The 18238-nt window shown below is 35.7% G+C and overlaps 1 protein-coding gene across 1 annotated transcript in view; it reads right to left on the bottom strand.

Moving 5' to 3' along the window:
• Positions 1-554: 554 nt before the first annotated feature.
• LOC150110416 (macrophage mannose receptor 1-like) overlaps positions 555-18238 on the bottom strand; it is a 77954-nt gene continuing 60270 nt past the window's right edge. The window contains exons 14-22 of the mRNA XM_090393609.1: positions 15446-15603; positions 10575-10674; positions 9957-10210; positions 9512-9686; positions 8960-9106; positions 7613-7720; positions 5862-6026; positions 5519-5593; positions 555-1893 (exon numbers count right to left, since the gene is read on the bottom strand). Coding sequence (XP_090249735.1) covers positions 1682-1893; positions 5519-5593; positions 5862-6026; positions 7613-7720; positions 8960-9106; positions 9512-9686; positions 9957-10210; positions 10575-10674; positions 15446-15603 — 1394 coding nt within the window. The 3' untranslated portion in view covers positions 555-1681. The remainder of the gene's footprint in view (positions 1894-5518; positions 5594-5861; positions 6027-7612; positions 7721-8959; positions 9107-9511; positions 9687-9956; positions 10211-10574; positions 10675-15445; positions 15604-18238) is intronic.

Here is an 18238-nt window from a genome sequence, read left to right as displayed (position 1 = left end):
TTAACAATTAAGTAAAATTATAATCCAATTACAGATTTAATTAACTCCTTTGGAACTACATGTCTCAGACTGATCCTTGGATACACCTGTATGGACCGCATCACTAACTCTGCTGTGCTAAATCTGGCTAAGCAAGAACCACTTGTCAGTATAGTAAAAAAAAACTAAAACTCAGATGGCTTGGGCATCAACTCAGATATTCTGAAGTCTCACCCTTTTTGGAATCCCTCATCCTGTACAAACCACAAGATGGCAAACGTAGTAGAGGAAGACCATGCAAACAATTTTGGCAACACATATGTGAAACCATCAGTAGGCTGAATTACAAAACTCCATCTGACATCTATCAGTTAGCTCAAGATAGTGAGACTTGGAAGACCATAATTTTCAGTTTAATTTTTAATATAAATCTCTTTTCCCTTTTCACATTGTATCATATTGTGAATAAACTATGTATGTATGTATGCATAATCCAATCTTAGTAAAGATAGCTTTATTAAAGATGATCAAGAAAGTAAAATAAATACTGTCAGAAAATTAAACGCTGAAAATTGATAAACATGGAAAACATATCGGGCATATCTGAATTCTCAGGGAAATGGCTAAAGTGGACATTTGTTTTTCTGAAGTCAACCTCAGAATAACTGCACCCACGCACGCACGCACAGAGGGAATTATTCTTTATTAGAAGAGACTAATTTTTCCCCATTTCTCTTAAAATGAAAGAAAGCTGAAAGGTCAAGAAATTTAATATTTAAATTTAACAAATAAACCAAATACAAAGAAAGAAGGCAAAATAGCTGTAATTATAATACAAAGAAAGAGTTTTAAGAGAAAACAAAACCTTCGTTTGAAAAATTCTTTCCGCGTCACAGAACAGAACATTCCAAGCTAAGAATTTGGAGGACAGCGTCATCCCGATGTATTTTGATCAGATCTCGTAATAACCTTAAACCGAATCGTATGTGCTTTCCCCCAGACAGTCAGAACATATAAATTACTGTAACTCTTGGCCACAAAGAGTTCAGGTAGAATCAATCATGCCCTTTGGATAGAAAGGCCAAGATTCGAAATCCTGTCTAGGATACGAAAAAATTGGTATCATTGTTTTTAGTATGTTCTGACTGTCTGGGGGAAAGCAAATATTTCCAAATCACATTCGAGTCACTAACTAAGCACAGTTTTTTTGTTCTGAAACTAGTTGCTTATTTGCAGAAGTATGGGCTCAAACGAAGTGACTTTGAAATATGTGATAAACTGGTCATTAGTTTCTCGTTTTTAATGCTTTACCATTATTTAATACAAACTTTTTTGGTTGTCCCTAACACTTGGTGACGCAGAAAGGAAACAATTTAATTTCTCAAAAAATATTGAATAAATTAACTTTTTAATAAGAAGAGTTAAAATTAACGCGTTGTTCTGTTTATATAAAATTACTTTTAAATACTTAGAATAATAAAATTATTGTGGAACAGCGATAGCAAATTTTCAAAGTTGCTTGCAAATTTACTTCCGTCAGTAAAAACGCAAACAGCAAATACTTTTCTGCTGGTAAAGCACGCAATCGTGTTTTTTTTTTCCTGAGAAAACTGACGATTCCCTGCAAGCAGATCTTTTAAGACAGCTATTATCTATGGTGCAACACTGAGATGGAATCATTACAAATTAACTTGATTTTTGATTAATGAAATCTGACAACATCAACTTCCGAACTGGAATTTCCAGCGAAGTATACATTTGACGCTTCTGATTCTTCTTCATCACTATTTAACAGGCCAAATCGATTCAGGATCTTCTTATTTTTCTTATAAATTAAGATGACTACGATTACCAAAATTATTACCACGCATGCCATTACGATCCCAGCAACGCCACCTGTCGAGATGTCCTCATCTGCAAAATATAAATTCGTGATATACTTTCATAGTGGCAATTCTGGGAACATTAACATAATGCATATATTCATATTAAACTGTACATGCAAATGCACACCCGAAATCTTTCAGAGCATTGTGAAAACAATGCATAAAGATGTTTTTAATTAAGCTAGCTCGCTGATTTCTGAAATAAATGTATTTAGGTGATTTTTCGAATGGTTCAAATCGATTCTGAATGTAAAAAAAAATATAATAAAATAAATAAATAAAATAAAATAAAAAGTTATTTATTATTCATTTATAGAATTTACATAAGCATTGTTCTGTATTTTCTTATAATTACTGTACAATTACGTATTTTTTGTAAATTAATTTAGCACGGATACATTACACTTTTCTACCATCTGTATAGCTTCCGATTAACTACAAATATCTACTGATGTTCGTATTGTACTGGCTTATGCAGAGTATTGCACTGACAAACGAAATGAAAGGGTTAAGAAGTTAGCAAAAATTCTCGTTACGATAAAATTAATAGTACGCAAGTATTACTACCTCCATCCTGCTGATGTTATTTTTCCTCAGAGCCAAAGTTTCCATAGCATATGTCATAGGTGGTCCCACTATTGTCCTATAGATTTTGCCTTTCAGATTGATCGGCACCTTCATCGCATAGCACTCCAGCCATCTCTCTCTCTCTCTCTCTCTCTCTCTCTCTCTCTCTCTCCAATTCCTCTATCCTGCATCTCACTTCCTTCTCAGCCTCACCATCCTCTTTCATTGTGACTTTCAACCTAAAGTCACTGACCTTCCTAAGGACATTTCCTTACAGATCTGTCTCCTGGAGCTGGAAGGAAAGCAACACATATACTGGGTCTTACTTCTGCTCAGTCTCATACCTGTCTCTTCCAGTACTTTCCTCCAACTTTCCAGTTTGGCTGCGACTTCTTCTCTTGATTCTGCACACAGCACGATGTCATCTGCATACAACATAGTCCAAAGCGCGTCTTCTCTCACTTCCTCCGTCACCACCTCCATCACAATATTAAACATGAAAGGACTTAATGCAGACCCTTGATGCAACTGTCACTGGAAAACATTCTGTCACTCCCAGGCAGGTTCTAACACTTGTGTTCGCTTTTCTGTACATCTCCTGCACTAACCTGACATATTTCTCCGGTATCTTCTTTTCCCTCAGACACCTCCAGACTTCTTGCCTCGGCACTCTATCTTATCCTTTCTCCAGATCAATAAACACCAGATGTAGCTACCGTTGTATCTCTCGAAACTTTTCCATCATCTGCCGTAACCCAAAGATAGCAGCTGTAGTTGATCGACCAGGCATGAAGCCAAATTGTTCCTTGCAATCTCCACCTCCTTTTCCTTAATCTGCCATCAAGAACCCTTTCTAGGATTTTCATTGTGTGGGACATCAACTTTATTCCTCTGTAATTTTTACATTTTGTGCATCCCCTTTACCCTTGTAGATGGGGACAAGAGTACTTTCCCTCCAGTCCTCGGGTATATTTTCATGTTGGCAAACTTTCATGAACAGGTCCCACAGTTGGTCAATTCCCTCTTCCTCCAGTGCCTTCCATGCCTCCACTGGAATCCTGTCGGGGACCCACAGATTTTCCATTCTTCATCCTCTTAATGGCCTCCTTCACTTCCACTCTACTGATGTTCTGCACTATCCCCTCATAAGGATGCCCATCTTCTCTGTGAGTCCTCGCATTTTCCTCATTCAAAAGTCCTTCAAAGTATATTCTCCATCTGTTTCTTATGTCCACATCCCTCCATAATAATCTTCCTTCAGCGTCTTTCATCTGCCTCACAGTAAGATGTCCTTTGCTGCTTTATTTTTATATTTCGCTAGTTGGTAAATTTTTCTCTGTCCTTCGTTTGTTTCTAATTGATCATACAGATCTTGATATGCCATGGCTTTCGCTTGCGCCACAACTCTCTTGGCTTCTTGCTTTCTTTCTCTGTACACCTCTCTGTCTTCTTCCACTCCTGACTCATCCCACTTCTGCTTTGGCTTTCTCTTAGCTGTCACTGCTTCTTGTACATTATTATTCCACCACCAACCCTCCTTCTGCTCTCTAATCTTCCCAGATGTCTCACCAAGCACCTCGATTGCACAGCTCAGAATTGCTTTTGAATTATGTTTCCACCAATCTTGTGCACTTTCTGGTCCATCCGAAATCCTCTCTAACACCCTCTCCCTAAAACGATTCCTTACACACTCTCTTCTTTTAAGCGAAATCACTTAGTCTTCATTCCATGGCTTCCAGAGGTTCTTATCTTCGATCTTATTTTAAAGTCTGTCGGTGTTGCTGTGCCAATTGATCTGTTGGGATTACCCTACAATTTGTAAACCTTAAGATGTTTTCTTCTAGTCAAAATATAGTGAATTTGTGAACTGTTGTTACCATTTCTAAATGTTATCAAATGTTATTCCCTCTTGTAGAAAAACGAGTTGACGATTGCCAGATCAAACGCTACTGCAAAGTCCACAGTCCTCTCTCCTTCCTGGTTCACCATTCCCACTCCATGGCCGCCATGCATCCTTTCACAGTTCCTATTCTGTCTCCCTATGTGTCCGTTCGGGTCTCCTCCGAAAACACCATCTCGTTTTCTTCCAGTTCCCTCATTTCTTCATCTAACACGTTCCAGAACTCATCTTTCTCCTCTGCTGTACGGCCAACTTGCTGGCGTATACACATAAGACGACCATAATGATCCTGTCGTTCCTCCTACTTACTTCCAGTACTTCGCCATTCATTCTGCCACACACACACTACAATTCCGACATCATTTCTTCCCTCTTTATTCGCTCCAGAGTAGAACAATTTATACCTATTTCCCAGTTCCTTTGCCTTTTCCCCCTTCCACCTTGTCTCCTGCACACATAAAATGTCCAACTTACTCTTCCTCATCATGTCTGCCCCCTCTCTTCCTCTTCCAGTCATGCTTCCAGCATTCAGTATTCCCACTCGCAACATTCTCTCCACCTGTTGGGCTCGCTTCTTTAACCGCATCCGCCCTTAATGCGGTAGCCCTCGTCTACTTCTCTCAGCTGTAGGGCGATATGACTGCGCGTCGCTTCAGGGGTAGTCCTAGCCCGTATAGCACTTTCTCTTTCACTCATTAGATCATAGCTAGAGCTTGCAGTAAAGTTTTACGACCGGATGCCCTTCCTGACGTCAATCCTCGCCATTTATCCAGGCTTGGGACCGGCACCTATTGAGGCTAGCTTGCCCTCTTCGGTGGCTTAGACTTAGCAAGATAGGAAAGATTCACCCCTAGCCCTCGAATACTCTAATAGCATTGGGGGGGGGGGAAGGAGAAAGAAGAGGAGAAAGAAGAGGAGGGACCAATCTATAGATAACATAACATATGTATATTACATGAAGTAAGGCATGGTCCAGCATCAGGTACCTCGGGTTTGCCATGCCCGTACTCACTAAAGTGAGCCCTTGAGTGCAATACCTTTCACTGTTAGTATATGACAATAATTAATGCTATGACTCTAGAATTAAATAATTAACTCCACAAATTCAAGTATGTTAAGTCGCTTGTCATTTTTATGTACCAGCAATCTTCTAAAAATAGCATCAGTGTCTTTTCCTCGCACTTACCAACATATGCAGAATACTGCGCTTTAGTAGATATATTAGGTGTAACTGATTCTGATGACCAACTACTTGCAGTAACTTGAAAAAAAAAGGAATAAATACATTATTAGTTTCAGTCTAAAATGTTCGCATAAAAATATAGTACTGCATTTTAATAAATTCAATGAATACTGTATAATTCATCGAAAATATTTTTTTATTTTTTTAGGTGTATTACCCATCATAAATTTACATATTTCACGATCCACTTGAAGTAAGAAAATTTTTATTTAATAAATGGTATGAAATACTGAACAATAAAATAAAACGGTCAAAGATTGTGAATGTCGTGTTGTGATATTTTTACCTTTTAAAGTCATGCAGATGTAGCCGTTTTGATTTAAACAACTGACATCATTCCAAGTCGCATTAGAAGAATGCATCTCCACACACTGCTCGGTGATACTGCTGGGTTCGCCCTTATTCCAAATGACAAATTCCACAGGAGTGTGATCATACCAAACAAAACCACCTGCAAATGAAAGAAATAAGGATAAAAAGAATTAATGAAGGTGAATGTAGCTTCATTATTGCGTTGTATACCCTGTTTGTAGACAGTTTAAAAGACCTCATGCTTTGTCTTTACTGTTGCCTCTTCCAACAACTGAGATATGTTACGTATATTTTCTATAACTATTATTCAAAAATATCTCTTTAGGTGCTAATAGCCGTATAAGCTTTAAAGATGTATTCTAAACCTAAAAAGTTACAACAACATCCCAAATTAATATACAGATCCGAAACTTTGGATCTGTATGCTATATGCACATCACTTTTTTTGTAGTTGTCACACTAAAAGCTGACAACCTGCAATGCAGATAGAAGGTGACATGCGGATAAAAAATGTAGAATATTAAAAAATAAACATACATTCCTTGGTAACTATCAAAAGAAACATTGCAGGAAGAGCGTACTTCAGAGTAAGTTATTTTGTACACTTGCCGTGAAGCACACTTCTTGGAAAGAAGTCAACGGGCACCATAGTGTGAAGTGCAAACAGCCATGACACATAATAAGATTTAGGAGGATCTCCTTTTGCAGCTGTCCTACCTACAGGATATACTTTTCACAAGCGTACGATAGCGATCAATGAGAATTTTAGACCGTTTTTCCAGTAGGCATGCAATGAGTTACTGGACTGTTGTGGGGACCGTCCGTCGCTTGACTTCACCTGACGCTCCATTTCGTCACTCAGATGTTTAATAGAACTAAGATCAGGACTCTGTTCAATATTATTGAAAAGACCAGAATTTTCCGTAGGTGCATTACAACAGCAGAAGGACCATTTTGAAATAATTTTACATGAATTTCACCAAGGACAGTCCATTAGCTTATAATACGTTAGCATTACTACATGGACTAAGGGTTCTATATTCAGCAAACTCTGCCACATATACTAAACAGGAAATAGAAATACTTCAAGCCACTTCAGACCTGAAATAAGCAAAGTAGTTTGCCATTAGTCGCTGAAATTCATCTACCTTCTTACTAAATGAATACATTTACACATTCACAGCATTCACTACAGATCCATGTTCGTGGTGTGATTTGGACAGCCTGTTGGATGGAGAGTGGAAAGGCTTTTCCTCAAAAGCTGAACCGAATTACAGACGGGAATAATAGAAGCTTTGTAACAAAATATGACCGGAAAGTAAACATTTGAGATGAATCAGTGTATTCTTTTTAATAATTCTACATTGATAGATTGGTATGAAAATTCGCTTAAGAATTCATCCACTGTTTTTTTCGATGAGGTAAATTCAACAAAGAGCTCTCACACACACACACACACACACACACACACACACACACACACACACACACACACACACACACACACACACACACACACACACACACACACACACACACACACACACACACACACACACACACACACACAATCTAGGATGGTTTTAATAAACTGTATGAGCGAACTGACTTGATTCTACTCGAACACAGTCGCTTCTCTGAATGTTAATAGATCTACTGATTTACAGATCATGTACTAAATTAAAAGAAGTATAATAAAATAAAATCGTTATAGAGAATACTAACCATCGTGATTTCTTGTCATCCCGATCCAGACTGGATTTGTTGAGCCCTTCAGAAGCATGGTTAAGCTTTTTAATTCTGCTTCGGAGTGGATGCTGGCAAGTGTTCCTCCTGGAATACATTTCAGATAAAAAAAATAACTAATCATTCCCTAACTACTTTGATTGATTGGAAAGAAACCCAACGAAACTTTCCCCTAGCTTAAAGAAGAATTTTTAAAAAATAATAATAACGAAATAAATAGCGATATAATAAGACAGCACAATACTCGTTATTTTCTTTCTCTCTTTCTATTGTTTTTTCTCATTTGAATTTTCACTAAAAAATGAAATTTAATGCATTTGAATACTTTCAGTTTCTCAAAGATATAATTGTATGGAAGAACAGGACTTTCAGCCATACCAGATTTGGATCGAGAACCAGACTGTCTAATAGGCTATTGGCTATTTAGAGTTATGTAAACCACCTAAAGCTATGACGCTATAGGATATTATACCCATTAATTGCTTGTGTTCTTCTGGTTGATTTGTCTATTTCATCGGAAGAAAAATCTAAGTTTTTTCCAGGAAGAAAAATCTGGAGGAGATTCGGCATTAGATGTTATGTGGCAACACAAAATCTCATTCAAATTTCATGACTATTGCTTTGAATGCAACAATGTAGAGCCGTTGGACTTGTCGATGGAGAGCCCAATCTTATTCCCACTGAATATTTTCGAGTGGATGAGTGAAGCCTGTGAGAAATAATTTTTGAAGATCGACTTAGCTAGCTGCATACATGATTTGCATGAGTTAAAGTGCGGGATATTTCCTTAAAAAACTTATCACAATTTGGTTAACAGCTTGTCACGTAGGCCATGCGCTGTATTGCTATATTGAAATGTCTGCATTGTCATTTCCGTAGATTTCTCTTTAGATCACAATACTCTCTTGAATATAATGTTTGCAGTCTGGAATGCTTGTATTATTCAATTTTAACTCTTCCCTTTTTTGTTAGCGAGTTGGATCTTCACACTTCACACATAAGCAAAACAAGTAAAACACGAAATACAACATGAATATTATTGACTCAATTCATACACGGTTTCTCGTCAGAATCAAATAACGACAACACTTATGAGTGCATTAAAATCACAGTCCTTTTACGATTAAAATAAATTGCTCTATATTTCTTAAGTTTTTTTATATAAAAGTGAAATAAAATTAAAAGATCTATGCTACTAACATTAAAATTCATTAATTCAAGTCTTTTTTTTGTGAATTCCATCTCTCTCTCTCTCTCTCTCTCTCTCTCTCTCTCTCTCTCTCTGTTTTCACTAACTAACAGACAAAAATCATAAATCGAACTTACCTTTTCTGAAGCAGTTAATGTTTGCAGTAACCCAGGGTACCAAATTACTAGTTTCGATGGAATAGCAGTACCTTCCTCCTATATCGTGCCAACCCAACTGAGAGTGACAGACAAGATCAGCTTCTAATGGTAGAGTTACCGGAGCATCTGTAAAAATAAGTAAAATCAAAAACAGCATGTTATCTATCACGTTGTAGCCAGAAGTATGAATTGATCAAATGTAGGAAAGAATTTAAATGAAAAAAGTAGGTGCATGGTGGAAATTTTCACTATGGTAAACGGCACATTACAAGCATTGCTTACCATAGCGATATGGCAGTTGCTGACATCATCTTCAAATCCTCTGCTACTAGAAAAAATTCCTGTATGGGTATTTTATACAAACAATATCGAACTAAAATAAATTCCGTTTCACATGTTTCCTAAAGATAACCATTTAAACAATCTGATGTTGATATTTCATACTGGAAATTAAATTACAGAAATGTTATTGATAACATGACAGTCGTGACGATGATATCACATGCGTTAAAGTAAGCAAAAGAAACCTACCTTTGGATATTTCACATATAAACGGTCTGCTTTCCAAGCAGTTACTTGTCTTCCAGTGACCGTCTTTTGTCATTATTGCACAGTAGATTCCTAAGTTCGTTTCCAATGGTTCATCTTTCCCCCAGTTGGTGTATGTTACAGGCCATCCAGATACCCATTTAAAGTTCTGTCTATTCTACAGAAAACAAATGCGAAATAAGATTTTTTTTAAAAATTCTTCCACAGAAACGTGTCCATGATTTTAATTAACAGCGTGTATATAAATTATTTCAGCAAAAAGGACGTACTATTTCTGATAGCATAATTTTTTTTTACGAAATGCAAACTAAATAAGAAGAACATAAGCTAAAATCCTCTGGAATGAAATTCAAATATAGAACCCTTCTAAACGAAATCATTAAATTTAAGAAGAGAGAGACGATGATGATGATGATGGTGAACTCACATTTCTCTTGAGTCCAATCCATACAGGCTCAATTATGTTAGGAAGGACATCACCTGTGAAGAAAGTAGAGACAAAGACATCGCTAATAGTGAGAAGATGACCACCGAACTGCTGACAAAACCGCTCGGCTTGATACCACGTTTTCGTCTGTTCAGGAAGGGTAAACTGTTGGTAGCAAGTTGATCCTAAGCGCGTCCACCCTTGTTGATCGGTGCACGTACGGTTGTAGTAGCCTTCGCTTGACAGGGTAGGATCTAGAAAGTAAGTGCACACTCTTATGAAGCTTTTCCCCCTGCATTCTACTGTGTAATGATGAATGACTACACCTCAGTAAGCAACGACATTTAATTCGTTTATAAACTGCTGTTAAAATTCTCGTATTTAATATCTAGAGATTATCTGATCACCCCTTCAGCTCACTTAAGGTACTAATAGAGACTAAAAAGACTGAAATTAATTCCATTTAAGAAGGGTAAAATTCTTTGTGATGGATTCATTTCACATAAAAGATTCATTCAAACCCCCACCCTCACTCTAAAAACACGGAGTGCTTTCTCCCTGTCGTAGCAGGGTTGGAAATATTTCATTTACTGCATAACCTTATCGACTGTTACTTACCTTTATAACTCTGGCAGATAAAAGGTTTTTTATCAGTACAAGGGGCATCGTTCCACTTTCCAAGGTAGTTTTCACTAAACAATATCTCAACGCACTGTCCCTGAAAATGAATTTAAATCGATATTAACATAGTGGTCACGTGCAACACTAGTTTAGTAACAAATGTTAACCCTTACTTGATGTAATATCTATGGTGGGATATTTAGCATTTTAACACGAATGCTGTTCCAAGGTAAAGATATGACCCTTTTCTATGACCTCCACCTAGACTATCTACATTTTAACATATTTAACAATAATTTAACGAGTCATTCTTCAACTGCAATTTTTTTCTCCTATACTCAGGCAGCAGAACTCAACATTCATGGAGAGTCGATTCATTTCAAACCTCTAAGGTCAAATCCAACTTTCTGTCATTTCCACCTATTATGCGCTGACTGTACTGATCAGAGGCGAGAGAAAAAAAGTGAAGTACCGCTTGTGCTTCACTTTTCTTTTCTTTTTAATGTAACTTCAACTGTAAGTAAATCAAAATTTCCAGTATTCAAAATTTAGGGCTCGCCGGAAGCAAGCAGCACACGCTCATCTACCAGCTTTTCTATGTACAATTCATTCAGCATCAACGATGTCCTTTAGTTGGAAAGTCCTGAATTCCAATCCTCCTCTATGATGTAAAGATCTTTTATCCCGGCTTTTCAACTGAAGATGAGTTTATCTGGTCTTATACGGTGGAAGAGGGTTTTTCCTCTCAGAAACGTGGATTTTTTATTAAACAAACCAGGCAAACAATTTTGACATAATTAATCCACCTCTTCAAAATATTTCGCATATAGTTTATTAGATGCAATCGTGGCTGGAAAGGTTATAATGGCGATGGCACGCGTTCAAACCTGCGATCATGCTATGCGAACTATTCTCGAAAATTTGTCGTGTGATGGAGAGTGACGTTATCTTGGAAGATCCTCTTCTAAGTGAACGGATACTGCCATAAGAAGTTAGAGATGATTGCGTAAAATTTTCAGGCAGACGGCTACAGAGATTCCATGACCATTAAGAGGAACTCGATATTAGTTTTTCCAACAAAGGTTTCCACTGGTAATGTCACATCACTGATAGCATGAATCGCAACACAGCGAATGTTGGATCTAAACTCCCACCACTCACCACTCACCAGTAAGGAGAGCAATAATTCTGGTATGTTGGACAATAAAAATTTCTACCATAATTTGGTGGTTCAAAATTAGTAGGAGATATTTCTTATTATTAAGAGATTTCATGAGAAGATTTCACATCCACACACAAACATGCAAATATCTCTTTATACAATTATCGACTCACGTTCTCATTGACATTTTTCTTCCTCGGATCAAATCTTTGGTAGTGATAATATTTAAACATCTCGTATTTTTCTAGAGTTAATTTTGTGTTCTTCTGGTATCAACTGAAAAATCGCGGAAAAACGTTTTTTTCATATTTATTAGTGTTATCTTAGTAAAGGCGTCTAGGAAACGCCTTTAACTCTGATTGTATTTTAAGAGTTCGTGTTTTTTTTTTTTCCATTACATTTCTATGTGAGTTCTCGTAAAAATCATTCATTCATCAACCCTAATTAAAAGTTCCAAATATCGATTGTTATGATGTTGAGCTGTTTTTTTAGGAAGATGTTTTATTAATTTAGCATTTCTTTCCAATCAGTCATGGAGTGGTTTATTATCAAAATATAAATAGAAGTATTGAAATTATATTAGCAGATTGGTATTCTGATCTAAAGGTATGCATTTGAGTGAATCAAAGCAGGACGCAAGTGCACAGTGTTAATTCTGATAATGCTTTTAATTTTTAAAGGAAGTTTTTTTTAATTTTTATGGTTCAAAGACATCAAAGGTTGTACTGCGCCAGGGCACCCTGATTGCATCAACTGATATCAATTCCCTAATCAAGGATTCGTCCTTCATAAACTCTGCTGTATAATAATAGATGCAATTTATCCATCCATTCACTGGACATCATCAGATACCGAATGGTCATTGATATGCTCAGTGATGCGCCACAACAGTCCTCGCCACACACACACACACACACACACACACACACACACACACACACACACACACACACACACACACACACACACACACACACACACACACACACACACACACACACACACACACACACACACACACACACACACCTTCCATCCAACTCATTATTTCAACTTTCTTCTGTCCTTAAGGAGCCTTAACGTTCTACCGATCTTTTCTAGCATCCATCCGTTTGTCGCCATTCAGCATATGATACCCTCAAAAGGATTCTGCAACACCACATCTCAAAAGCAGTCTCACATCCATAAATCGCTGTTGGCAAAACAGCTGCATCCAAAATCCTCAACTTTGTTCCTGTGGAGATGGATCCATCCGTCCAGAATTTAGACACGTCTCAATTTATGCAAACTTTGAATGATATGTATCAGATCTCTGGATAATCTATTTGAAATAACAGCACATCGAGATCAAAGTATTTCAACGGTTTTCCGCATTTCGACCTAAGCGACTTAACTATTCATTTATTATTCTGTTGATATTTTCTTAGCTTTTGAGAAAATCTTATCCTGGGAATTCTAGTAGCATCTATTGCATTAAATAGAAAAAGAAATCATATGTTTGAAAACTGGTATCTTTATCTGCTGTTGTCTTCTGTGTATTAAAGGCAAACATCTGCTAGGGAATTTTAATGGAAATACTTTAATCTCAAGCGATGTTGAACTCACCTACACCACTTCTCTAAACTCAAAAACTGGTGCAGATTCTACAATGGATAGTGATGTAACCTTATTTGAAACTTTCCTAAATACGGTTAAGGGATTCCTTATCCAAATATTCTAATAATACTCATTTCTTGTGCATATCCGAAAATCCCAAAGACAATTTTCGAGAATCATTACTTCCGATCTCTTTTGTCATCAGAAGCCAAGAAATGACTTCATCATTTTATATCGTCTTTTTCTCTTCCGCTTGCTTTATCTCTTGACTTCCTTATCCCTTTCCTTATCGCAACATTCCAGCTATGATATTATATGCATACTTAATTAAAGCATGATTACGAGTTACCATAATCCTACACCCATTCGCTAATCTCCGTGCCATCATGATTCAGTAAAATTAATTCCACGGATCTCAACTGCTGCTTCCAGTTTCACTATCATAACATTGCCCTCATGCAGTACGACTAACCAGACTGGACAGATAATTGCCTTGTCACCTTATTCACTTATAATGTAATGTTCCTTGGGACTTATTATGGTATTTTATTTAAATTGCAATACGTAATATTTTATTCTTAATAAATATTCATGAAGTAATTATATTTTCACTGAATTATTCTACTTCATAATAACTAGGATATCCCTTTGTTTATGAAGGAAAACAAAGGTTTAGTGTTTGTTGTTGTTTATTTACATCATAAATATTAATTAGCTAATTGCAAAACGCATTTTAAATAGTTAATAACTTCTTTCGCATTTGAAAGTGTCCGCTGTAAATTAAAAAAAACAAACAAACGAAAGCGAAAAAAAAACTAATTTATATAAGTAAGTACATGTTTTTCAGTATATTTTTTTTATCCTCGGATTTTTATATATTATTTAATAGCATGATAAGACTGCTTCACAAAAGAGGAAATATCTCTTTTATAAAATACTTTTATTACTTTTATAAAATACCGGAATGATATAAGAAAGCTCTTATTATGATTTTGGTTTTCATCATTAGGATTAGCCGAGAAAAGGATATGACTTGATAATGCACTGGCTCGCTGTCTCTTGTAAGTAATGTCCCTCATGTGTTCTTCCATACGCAATTCGACAGATTTGTCTGTCTGCTCTCAAAACAAGGAATGTCACAATCACACAATATTTTATATACACCAGGGTATTTGAGATGATGACGACAAGGTTTTGGGTGGCTTATTAAGAAATGGATCTTTGGAAGTGGAGTGAACAAGGTTCTGATATTGTATTTTCTTAGAACTTTTGCTAATTTATGTTAAACTGTACTTATGTAAGGAATAGATATATTGCATTTGAATCTATTTGTTTCTTCTGAGTGATGTCTAGGAGGATTAAGAAGGAATCTTTCAATGATTCTCTTAGAATATCCATTAACTTCGAAAGAAGTTTGGAGATGGTTTATTTCTGTAAGAGGTTCATTTGGGTCATCCAGAAGAGAACGGGCTCTATATCCCAAGGTGGAAATTATTCCAAGATTGTGAGGAGGAAGTGATGGGACTGACCATGTAGATATCTGTTGGTATGTGTGGGCTTTCTATATATCGATATTTTGAGTTTACCAGAAGCTCGAGTCAGTTTGACATCAAGAAAAGGCAAGGAATTATCCGTTTCAAGCTCGGCAGTAAACTTAATACTTTGATGTCGGCTATTGAGATGTTCGAAGAAAACCATAAGGGAATCATGTCCATGGCTCCAAATAATGAAGACATCATCTACATAGCGTTTCCAAACTTTAGGTGTTAATATAAAGAACAGATAGCCTTGGTTTCAAAATCCTCTAAGTAAATATTTGCGAGTACAGGGGATAAAGGATTACCCATAGCCAGTCCATGATTTTGCTTGTATATATTATCTTGAAATTTGAAGTAACCTGACTTGATGCAATGTGTAAGCAAGGCTAGCATTTTTTTGGATAACTTGTCCTTTAGTAATGTTAGGACTTCATCTATTGGGACATTAGTAAAAAGAGAAGATATATATATATATACTGTATATACACATAAATACATATATACATAAAAAAAATAAAATAATAAAAAAAAAATATATATATATATATATATATGGATTATTTCTTTCTCACCTGTAAATCTTCGTAAATTCGAGATGGCTGATTCGGCGCCCAGTTTACGAAGTCTATGGGAGAATTATCTGCCCAGTAGTACTCGTTGTCTGATACCAAGTTATGGAAACCTATCCACATGTTCCTTTGGTAGTCAATGATCAGAGTGCTGAGAAAATCTAGAAAAAAAATAGGATTATAACAGTAACCATAAAATTAGACAGAAATCTTCGATATATATGAGTAGTTGACAGTAGTATACCAGGCGCTTTTGACAAAATGCTTCCGGTGGGCGTGGCTTCCTGACGTCATTGTGAGTCACGTCATGAGTTTGGAATGTGTTGGAATTTTGCATATGTGTCAATGGCTTCAGTTCTTGAGTTTTGATTCGCCTATGGAATTATGGGTGATGATAGAGATAAGGATTCGTGTTGTGATTGGTGGGACACTTTAAACCAAATGCTTCTGGTGTGCGTGGCTTCATGGGTGTGGAATGTTTGAAATTTCCCTGTGGGTATGTGTCACTGGCTTCAGTTCTTGTGTTTTGGTTCGCGTATGGAATTATGGGTGCTGGTAGAGATAAGGAATCGTGTGTGTGTGTGTTGTTTTCAGATGTAGATAAGTGACGTCATTTGTTATTTGTAAATAAATGTCATAATTTGTTATTTGTAAATAAGTGACGTTGTTGTTTTGAATGGAAAGGATGATATTAGTGGATAAGAAATCGTGTCGTGATTGGTGGACACTTCTGACAAGATCAAGATAAGATAAGGAATCGTGACGCGAATGTTTGTTATGAGATGTAGATAAGTGACGTCATTTGTTAGTTGTAAATAAGTGACGTTGTTGTTTTGAATGGAAAGGGAAATATATTAGTGTATAAGTAATCGTGTTGTCATTGGTGGACACTTCTGACAAGATCAAGATCAAGATAAGATAAGAATCGTGACGTTATGTTTTTGGATATTCACAGTTTCGAGGTTTTCTGAATAATTAATTATACGCTATGTCACTCAAACATACAGTTTTTTTTTTCTTCTATAGATGGTTGTACTAATTTTCCAATACATTTTGAGGTATTTCTTTCCTGTTAAACGGTGGGATTCTTAGAGTAAGTTGTGATGGCGGCAGTGTAATAAGCTATTCGAGCTTTTCTGAATAATTAATTATATACTTAAAATACCTGTCCTTAAACACACACACACACACACACATGTGTGTGTGTGTGTTTAAGGACACATTAGACATAAAAAATCGCTAATGTATCCATGTTGATACTCTAATATATACACTATGATTATTCTTATGAAAAAAAAACTATTCAGTATTAGAATTACGCTTACCCAAAAACATACGAACAGTGATTATTGTTAAATCACTGTTCAAGTTATGTTATGTTATTCAAGTTTAAAAAAAAAAAAAAAAAACTTACATTTCTTTCCAGAATGGGAACATCTTGGCACTATCTAGGTTTTCTGAATATTCCAAATTGTTGATTAACATATATTCACAGAACACAAACATAAGTCTGAAAAGACATTTCACTTTTCATTATAGGTTACTGTGGCTAACATATATTCACACCACAAAACATAGGAGTTGAAAGCTATTTCTGTAAATAACCAGAAAAGCTAGTGGACTACTTAATTACTTTAGTATCCTATTGATTCTCTGTATTAATTCCTTCCCATGGGTGCCCAACCTTGGTGGGAAAGTCTAGGCGCCGTTTTGTTTAGGGTAAGTGTTATTTACGGTTTCGAATTCCGATTGCTGTTAGAGTATGGAATTCTGACAAGTGAAATTATTATTATTTTTTTTTTTTCAAATTGATTGGTTACTTTCTGTATTTTACTTTTAAAGGTCATATTCTAACAGAATAACTGATCAGAATTAATAAATATATAAAGTATATGTGAATTTATTACCAAAACTGAATATTTCTCATTAAGTCTTATCTTAAATTTTGCCCAACCTTGGTGGGAAACTCAATGCGCCGTTTTGTTTAGGGTAAGTGTTATTTTTGGTTTCGAATTCCGATTGCTGTTAGAGTATGGAATTCTGACAAGTGAAATTATTATTATTATTTTTTTTTTCAATTGATTCGTTATTTTCTGTATTTTACTTTTACAGGTCATATTCTAATAGAATAACTGAGCAGAATTAATAAATATATAAAGTATATGAGAATTTATTTTCCAACACTATATATTTCTCATTAAGTCTTATCTTTAAGGTATCTATCTTATCCGGTCGCCTTTTGTTGTACGTAGGTGAGAAATCGTGTGTTTTGTTTCGAACTCTTGGTTTCTGTTGGGAAATTACCAATATAACTATTAATTTTACCTTCGATTCCTTGTGCTCTTAACCTATTTCTGTAAGTAGAATTTATTTGTGAATTATTTTCCCACACTGTAAATTTTCATTAACCTTGTTTGTAGATAACGAACAAATAAGACTTTTAATTCAATGAATAACAAAAAAAATTCTCTGGTTACTTTGTGGCATGAAATTTCACAAGGGAAAAAAAAAGAAAAAAAGAAAAAAAAAATGTTATCCTCCTTCTTAAAGTTGTATATAACACATCAATGACACTCAAGTGTTCATTTAAATTTACACATTTTATTTGAATAATATATTTTTTACAAATTGTATTAACTGAATCTAACAATACAGAAAATAAATAAATAAACTGAAAAATACATCAAAGTTTCTTCCCAGACCTGTGGAATTGCCATCATATGGTTTTTGACAATGTCACTCTCATCTGAAAGTTAATTTTTCGTTTGGCGTTCGTTGGGAATTTATTATTGTAGT

The sequence above is a fragment of the Typopeltis vanoorti genome, chromosome 1, assembly GCF_054136105.1.
Source record: "Typopeltis vanoorti isolate ZY-2024b chromosome 1, IOZ_Tvanoo_1.0, whole genome shotgun sequence".
Taxonomy (NCBI): Eukaryota; Metazoa; Arthropoda; class Arachnida; order Uropygi; family Thelyphonidae; genus Typopeltis; species Typopeltis vanoorti.
This window is presented reverse-complemented; position numbering and strand designations above follow the sequence as displayed.